General features: G+C 37.3%; 1 protein-coding gene across 1 annotated transcript; it reads left to right on the top strand.

Annotated features, from left to right (window-relative positions):
- The first annotated feature begins 5934 nt into the window (after positions 1 to 5934).
- Positions 5935 to 6471, top strand: LOC130050691 (sarcoplasmic calcium-binding protein-like). The gene has a single exon (XM_056150916.1). The coding sequence runs from the start codon at positions 5935 to 5937 to the stop codon at positions 6469 to 6471; it is 537 nt and encodes a 178-aa protein (XP_056006891.1).
- Positions 6472 to 9264: the final 2793 nt, after the last annotated feature.

Below are 9264 nucleotides of genomic sequence, written 5' to 3'. Positions count from 1 at the left end.
ACCCAGGGGTTATAATGTAAACGTTTGATGCACCAGATGCACATTTCGACAAATAATGTCTCTTCAGTGATATGACAAAACACAAGGACATGTGTTAGCGAACTGTGTTACCTCTCGCCATCCCAGGGGCGGATCCAGGAATTGCGTTTACGGGGGCGCCACTTTACGAGGCAGGGGGTCTGGGTTTTACAGATTCTATATGTTTGAAATATGTCTTCTATTTAGTAATTTGTACTATTTTCAATAATTTTTTATAAGGTGAAATTAATAAAATGACGTAATTTTTAAAGGTTTTTGGAAAAAATTAAGTTCTCCCAATAAAGTAAGAATTCAAGAAATCAAAAGATTTTGTAATTTATTTCTCCGGGAGTGGAAGAAATTATTGCTTCTTTTATCGTTTAGTACATTTTTCTAAACAAGATACCACGATTTACCTTAAATTTGAAAATTTTAGGGGAGGGGGGATGCTGGCTGCGTCACCCCCCCCCCCCCTTTAAATCCGCCACTGCATCCCAATTATCTATGATAGATGGGAAAAGGCTTGTTATAATATCAACATGTTGTAATAAACAGTTGTTATGATAATATCAGTAATGTAAACACGCAATAGAGTGACATTTTAAAAGCGTGTTCATAGTTCGTGATGTTTTCAAAATTTCAAGGTTTGTCCAAAAAAAAAATTGTCCAAACGTTGCGCTCCAATAACCACAACAGTATTGAGTTTTTGAAGGTGCATGCAGATACCGATCAACAGAAAGTTCTGATACTGTGCATTATGAATACAATAATACGCAACACCTAGCATTTATAAACCAAAACGGTTCTTTTGACAAATAAATGGAACATTAAATCTACGCTTTGTGTCTTAAATCTGAATATTTTTTTTTAAATGTTGCACTATATTCAGAATCGAAGTAAAGTAGTGTACCTCTTAGTATGAAAAGTGGTGATTGGCGGTCATTCTGCCTTAGCAATTGGAGCCCCTCGTCCTTTTCCTCCGTAAAAAAGAAAACGGAGAGGGTGACCTATTGGTGTCATAAGTGACGCTTTAGTTTGATTACCAATAGGCCTGTGCTGCATTTCTTTACATTTAATCACTTTAACTGTCTATATCATTTGAATTTAGTAGAAATATTATTTTTTTTTCCAGATGGCATTTGCTTTCGTCGCCATGAAAATTATTATCTTATTCTTCCCGATTTGCTTATCGTTGCTAGGTGAGTGGTTTTCCTTTCTTTATCAATGTCACCAATGTGTTAATAGTAAATAAAATGCTGTTTAAACCATACTAACAGTTATCAATACCTTCATTTGAAAATGTAATTAATTAAAATACAATTATTTTGCTAAAGTATTGAATTACATTACAGATTACATTGAAAATAAATTATATAATTAAGCTATAATAAGAACAATAAAAATCCTTGCATACCCTTGAATGTACATGTACAGTGTATATGTATATCTAAATCGATGGCAATGAGCAACAAATCACTCACAGAATGTTATGCATTATGCAATATTTTCACCAGAACATTACAACAAATTATTGTTAATCTGTCAGATACTTTTAGAATATAACATTGATTACAGAGGATTGTACTACATGGAAAGTACTCTAACTGTACGGCAATTACCAGATCTTGTATAATGGCGTTTTAAATTGGCCAGTTGATTTTTTCTTTATTTATCCAAAACGCCCATTGTTTGATTGAATATTTCACTCATATGGAGACGTCACCACTTCCGGTGAAGGGCTGCAAAACATAGGCCTATGCTCAGCGCTTACGGCCTTTGAGCAGGGAGGGATCTTTATCGTGCCACACCTGCTGTGACACGGGGCCTCGGTTTTTGCGGTCTCGTCCGAAGGACCGCCCCATTTTGTCGCCTCTTACGACAAACAAGGGGTACTGAAGACCTATTCTAACCCGGATCCTCACGGGCTGTTGTTTGAAGTTGAAGTACAGAGGATATGTGAGTTCCACATATCATTAGTTGCAAGCTGTATGCGGTGACCGATATTTCCATTTTATCATGTTAAAATGTACTTAAGTATTATTGAAACCTTTTCTCCCAATTTATACAAATGACAATATGTTAGGAAGTTTATCTAGTAAAATTCCCCCTAACATATTCTGAATTGTATTACTTACTTCCTTTGATACATCAGGTTATGTATGTTATTGTACTCCGTAATACTGATTCTATAGGGGTATCTCATTCGTTTGTTTGGTCATTGCACGATGATTGATTGATTGTATCTTGTTTAACGTCTCTCGAGAGAATTTTTCACACATGTGGAGACGTCACCAAGACTGGTGAAGGGCTTCAAATCTAGGCCTTTGCTCGGCGCTTACGGCCATTGAATAGAACGAGTTCTTTAGCGTGCCACACCTACTGTGACCTGTTTTAACGACTTGGGTCTGTCGCGGCTGGCACGATGAAGAAGTTTAGAACCCTCATTGCAACTGGCTTAAGGAACCGTATGAAACAAATGCACATGTAGGCCTATATTACAAAATGTATAAAATGACAGTGTGTCTGTTATAATCCATACAATACTGAATTAATTAATATAGTCAATCCCCACGTGCACACATGGAATATGTAGCGAACAATGATGCATCGCGGGTATCTACTGAAAATAGTAAAATGACTGCATTGTCTCTAGATAAAAGTCCATACAATGTTTGAATTGACTGTACATAGAAAGACATTCAAAGCCTGCATTGAATCTAGAAAAAAAATCGTCTCATACCTGCATTGGTGTAACACATAACATCATTCAAGCCCTGCATTGACTCTACAAAATTGCTTCAATTGACTCCGGAAAACGGCCATCTAGTCTGCATCATCTCTACATAATACGTTTAGTCAAGACATGCAATGGCTCTGTATAATTACATATGGTTCCTGAGATAGCTACTTCGCATTCCTCAGTACATATCTGGATAATGCAGTGGTCTGATTAATTTATAGCATAGTAGTCCAATGCCTGCATTTGCTCTTGACAGAGTGGTCCAACGTCTGCATTTGCTCGTCCAATGCCTGCATTGGCTCTTGACAGAGTGGTCCAATACCTGCATTGGCTCTTGACAGAGTGGCCCATGCCTGCTTTGGATCTTGAGTCGTCCAATGCCTGTATTGACTCTTGACAGAGTGGTTCAATGCCTGCATTGGCTCTTGACAGAGTGGCCAAAGCCTGCATTGGCTCTTGCGTGAGTGATCCAATGCCTGTATTGGCTCTTGACAGAGTGACCCAATGCCTGCATTGGCTCTAGACAAAGTGGTCCAATGCCTGCATTGGCTCTTGACAGAGTGGTCCATTGCCTGCGTTGGCTCTTGACAGAGTGGTCCAATACCTGTATTGGCTCTTGACAGAGTGGTCCGATGCCTGCATTGGCTCTTGACAGTGTGGTCCAATACCTGCATAGGCTCTTGACAGAGTGGTCCGATGCCTGCATTGGCTCTTGACAGAGTGGTCCAATGCCTGCATCGGCTCTTGACAGAGTGGCACAATGCCTGTATTGGCTCTTGAGTGAGTGATCCAATGCGCATTGGCTCTTGACAGAGTGGCCCAATGCCTGCATTAGCTCTTGAGAAACTGGTTCAATGCCTCCATTAGCTCATGACTGAGAAATTAGTTCAATGCCTGCATTGGCCATTGAAAAAGAAGCCAATTGCCTGCATTGGCCTTTGAGTGGTCCAATTCTTGCACTGACCATTGATAGTCGGCATTGGTTCTTTCGAGATATGACCAATGCTAGAGCCACACAATGATGGTATTTGCTCTATGGATAGTCATGGAATTCCTGCACTGGCTTTAAAATGAAAATATTCTTGTACATTGCAATCATTTGCGAGAAATACCCATGCAAAGTTTCGTTTCGTAATATTGGTTGTTGCATTGTAAACTAATTCAATTTTCTCATGTTTATTCATATTATGTGTTAATAATGATCAGATCCAAATACGCAATGACATAGATACCCATTTCGAGCGCATTTATAATTCCCGTAAAAACAAATTACGAAATGGAGAAAAGTTGCAACAAATATAATTGATAGTATGTTGATGTTTCCATACAACCTTTCGCTGGTCCTTTTAGTGAATGGATAGTTTAAACCATACCCTTTGAATCTCGTTACCAATGTGATTATAAACAACTTTTAAAATAAATTAACTCAAATTCATTGATTTTGATATTAAAAGCCACCATTTCTTTTCAAATCACTCCAAACATTGATCTCATATTAAAGATAAATAGTTTGGACAAAAAATTTAGTTCAGAGTCCGTTATATGCACAAAACTTGAAAACAACACACATATTTACTCAGCGCACGTTATTTCGGAATAAATTTACCATCTGTTGTTCCGCCTGTATCACGATCCCGAGGTAAACACTGCTAATCGCAGGTTAATAATATATGAATCGTTTACCAAAGATTCTTTTCTGCAGTAAGATTCTTGAATAACATTTTCCTTTTCACTAGAAATTTTGTATGAAGTTGAAATATAATTCCATATTTTTCAAACTTTCTATATATCGGTTTTGTTTTTGAAAATTAGTGATTAATTGGTGTTTGTATCTAATATGATTCGCAATGAGCAAGCATATATCAGGCAAAATTTGAATTGTATATCATATTAAAGCACTTTCAATATAGATGAATTTTACTGCTTTGGAAATTACCTTGATGCATATGTTTTTGTTGCATTACATTCACCTGCATAATTTCCTATCACTGCATGAAAATTATGGTTTCCATGGTGCGGAAACTTAAGAAAACAAATGGTGTACGCAAGGTTTCAGTTTGGAAACTTCAAGTTTACATGAGGTTTATGGAGTGCGGAACCTTGGCCGTCCTATGTTAACGTATTTTTTTTTTTTTCTAATATAGATTCATAAATCGAATATTTTTAGTTTCCATTAATATAATTTATGTGTTACAACTTGGCTGAATTCAAATAATTTACACAGATGTATATGCATTTCTAACACAACGTACATTTTTGCATGTACAACTGTATATGGAATGCAAGGTAAAGAAATTAGATAAACACCAACTCAATGCTTCTGGAGAGAATTCGGATTCTCCTTAGAACTGGAATTCATGTAAATTGAACGTGTTCGGTGCAATTATCCTGAATAAACATGAAATGCAATGCCGTGTTGGTAATTCCTCTCTTTGCACACTGATTTTGACTGCGGATAACTCCGTTTACCTGATCAAGATATAGGGCTCACGGCGGGTGTGACCGGTCAACAGGGGATGCTTACTCCTCCTAGGCACCTGATCCCACCTCTGGTGTGTCCAGGGGTCCGTGTTTGCCCAACTATCTATTTTGTATTGCTTATAGGAGTTATGAGATTGATCACTGTTCGTTATCTTCACCTTGCATACTAACCTGATGCGACCTTGCGAAGGAAAATTTCTATCTAAAATACCTGTATAATACCATATTGAAGCACAACTGCACACACACACACACACACACACACACACACACACACACACACATCTGAAAAACAAATTACAAGCACACATTTAAATTGCAGTATATAACTCATTCAGGGGCTATTTTAAAAAGGTAGCGATACTTTATATTCAACTCTGATAACAGATACGATGTGGCCCAACGAAATACATTATACTCATGTATTTAAAAGAATGGTGTATAACATCTTTGATTGACCAGGAGAGGTCCTTCCTGACATTTATTCAACAAGTGCAATGCTTTCTATCCACAGTTAAATACCGTAGTTTATTTCCATTAATCAACATTAGTATGGAAGAATATACATGTAAAGTTAAAATTGACCACTTACATGATTGCACACGTACATGTGCGAATCTTTTAAATTCAACAGCACGTTGTCGGACTTCATTTTCTTTATATATGTATCTTTATTTTCAGACGATCAAACAAAAATGGACTACTTGACAATGAAATGGAAAATGTGGTACAAATTTCTTGACGTCAATAATGACGGCAAAATGTCAACGGCAGATACCGAGGAGTCACGAAATAAATTCACCGGTCTTCATCATCTCGTTGATGACAAGGCTGATTCCCTGGGGTCGTATATGGATAAATGGTGGAACACGTACGTCCTTCCCGCCTCTGGTGGCGAGGTCTCTAAAGATGAATTCCTCTCCCGTCTATCTGCCTCTTATAACAAAGACAAAACAGCCTTCAAGATGAAAATGGAGAAATGTTTTCAAGTCATGTCTAACATCATAGACACAAACAAAGATCGCTCCATCGACTTCAAAGAATTTCAAATTGCTTTCTATGCATTCGGATTCAATAAACCCAAGGTGATTAGAAAAGCATTTAAAGAGTTTAATGATGGAAATATGGTGATGCGATATCGTGATATTGTATCTGCGTGGGTCCAGTTCGTGACCGATGAAGACCGCTCCAAACCTGACTACGTGCAGGAAGCCTTGAAATCCGGAGTTTAAAACTTACAATTGACGTAATAGATATACACTGTACTTCCTACTTCTTGTACTTCAAAATATTGTCAGGTCCTAAAAACTACAATACCAGTCATTTGTCGATCGATAATAATGTTTCCTAATATATTTCTTTTTAAGGTGGCTCACTACACCCAGAAATAATTTCTCAAATCAGTACGAATTGATTTAATTATAAAAACTATGATATACAATAAGTATATAAGCCAAAGAGGCAAACAAATATACAAATTTGGATAAAAACATGATTTCAAAAAAATATTTCAACACATATGAACTCGAGATCTGCGGTTCACCAGCCCAATGCATTAACCACTAAACTAAGATGATAGACAAACACATTGATCGATACAAATAATTTCACAAAACATTTAAATCGCCATCTTGTGACGTGGTGTCATACAAAGTATAAGCTTTAGTGTAGTGAGCTACATTTATGTACCTTAAGTCTCATTTTGAGTCAATTGAGTTGAAGTGTGCAGTTTTGATGTCATAAAGAAATAATTACGAGGTTGACCAATCTTTACGTTAACATTGTTTTAAATTGCAACTTCGCCCCTTATTTTTTGTTTTGCCTCCTGAATTATGAAATAAATCTATGGTTTCAAAATGTATGTGTTTCTTCTTTATGTAAATCGTAATGGCTAAGATGTTGGCGATCATATACAGTAACTACCACAGGTTATTCGCCAACACACCCTTATCGATTTTTCCACAACAGTCCTAAATGCTATCACCACTAATCAACGCTGACGTTTGTGAAAGTTTGAATGAAATCCAAATCAATATACCCTAATGTATTTTAGAAGTTGAAGTTTATTTCTTATACTTACATCTTACTTTTGTTTCGTTCAAAATTCCAGCAGTTAAAATATTTCAACAGCTAGGATTTCTGACAGAAATGAAAGTAGAATGTAAATATAAGAAATAGGCTTCATCTTTTCGGTAATATATGAGGGCATGATCTGTAACACCGACATACTGTCCTTTTCACGAATCGATAATGCCTCCACGAGGTAAGTCGGCGAAAAGCGTCGCAGTTATTGCTTTCATATATTTTCAATAATGACGTTGATTGCTAAAATGTTACCAAAGGTTGTAGGAGTATCACGTGGGTTGCCTGAGAGTGGCATCACTTTTCAGACATCCTCATCATGGGGTAAAATTATGGCAAAGAATTCTCGAAGAGAGAGACAACAATGTATACAAACTCACAGAATGCTAAACATGGGCCACATCGCTCACCTGAGTCACCTTGGCTCATTCTAAAGATTTTTCCTATATATTCGCATGTAAAACTCTGATCCTTATTTTGATCCCAACCTACTCCCGGGGGCCATGATTTTTTCAAAATTGAATCTGGACTAGGACTAGGTCAGGAAGCTTTTATTTGAATGTAAACTTTTCTGGCCCAGTGATTTTTCAGTAGAAGATTTATAATGATATTCCCTAACTATCTGTATTTAAATATTGATCCCCTATTGTCGCCCCATCCTACCCCCGGGGGCCATGATTTTTACTAACTTGAATCTGCAGTATGTCAGGAAGATTTCATTGTAAATTTCCACTTTCCTGGTCCAGTAGTTTTTGAGAAGAATACCTTTAAAGATTTTCCCTATATATTTGTATGCAAAACTTTTATCCCCCATTGTGCCCCCATCCTAACCCCGGGGGGCATGAATTTAACAAACATAAATCAGGAAGCTTTCATGTAAATCCCAAGCTTTTTTGTCTCAGTGGTTCTTGAGAAGATTTTTAAACATTTTCCCTATATATTTGTATGTAAAACTTTGATCCCCTATTGTGGCCCCATCATACCCCCGGGGGCCATGATTTGCACAAACTTGAATCTACACTATATCAGGAAGCTTTCATGTAAATCTCAGTTTTTCTGGCTCAGTGGTTCTTGAGAAGAAGATTTTTAAAGATTTGTTCCTATATATTTGTAGGTAAACTTTGATCCCCTATTGTGGCTCCATCCACCCCACCCCCACCCCCCCCCCACCCCACCCCCAAGGGCCATGATTTGAACAAACTTTAATCTGCACTATGTCAGAGAGCTTTCATGTAAATTTCAGCTTTTCTGGCTCAGTGATTCTTGAGAAAATGATTTTCAAACATTTCCCTATATACTTGTATGTAAAACTTTGATCCCCTATCATGGCCCCATCATACCCCGAGGGGCCATAATTTTAACAAACTTGAATCTTCATTATGTCAGGAAGCTTTCATGCAGCTAACTTTTCTGGCTTAGTGGTTCTTGAGAAGAAGATTTTTAAAGATTTCTCCTTATATTTGTATGTAAAACTTTTATACCCTATTGTGGCTCCATCACACCCCGGGGGCCATGATTTGAACAAATTTGAATCTGCACTATGTCGGAAAGCTTTCATGTAAATATCAGTTTTTCTGGCCAAGTGGTTCTTGAGAAAGATTTTTAAAGATTTTTCCTATAGACTTGTATGTAAAACTTTGATCCCCTATTGTGGCCCCATCATACCCCTGGGGGTCATAATTTGACCAAACTTCAATCTGCACTATGTCAGGAAGCTTTCATGTAAATCTCAGATTTTCTGGCTTAGTGGTTCTTGAGAGGAAGGTTTTTAAATGACCCCACCCTATTTTTGCATTTTTGTGATTAACTCCCCTTTGAAAGGGACATGGCCCTTCATTTGAACAAACCTGAAAGCCCTTCACCCAAGGATGCTTTTGGTCGAGTTTGGTTGAAATTGGTCCAGTGGTTCTGGAGAAGAAGTTGAAAATGTAAAAAGTTTACAG

Source organism: Ostrea edulis, chromosome 10, assembly GCF_947568905.1.
Source record: "Ostrea edulis chromosome 10, xbOstEdul1.1, whole genome shotgun sequence".
Classification (NCBI taxonomy): Eukaryota; Metazoa; Mollusca; class Bivalvia; order Ostreida; family Ostreidae; genus Ostrea; species Ostrea edulis.
This window is presented reverse-complemented; position numbering and strand designations above follow the sequence as displayed.

Excerpts from the sequence above, each read along its gene's own strand:
- LOC130050691 (XM_056150916.1), top strand. The coding sequence starts at position 5,935 with ATGGACTACTTGACAATGAAATGGAAAATGTGGTACAAATTTCTTGAC.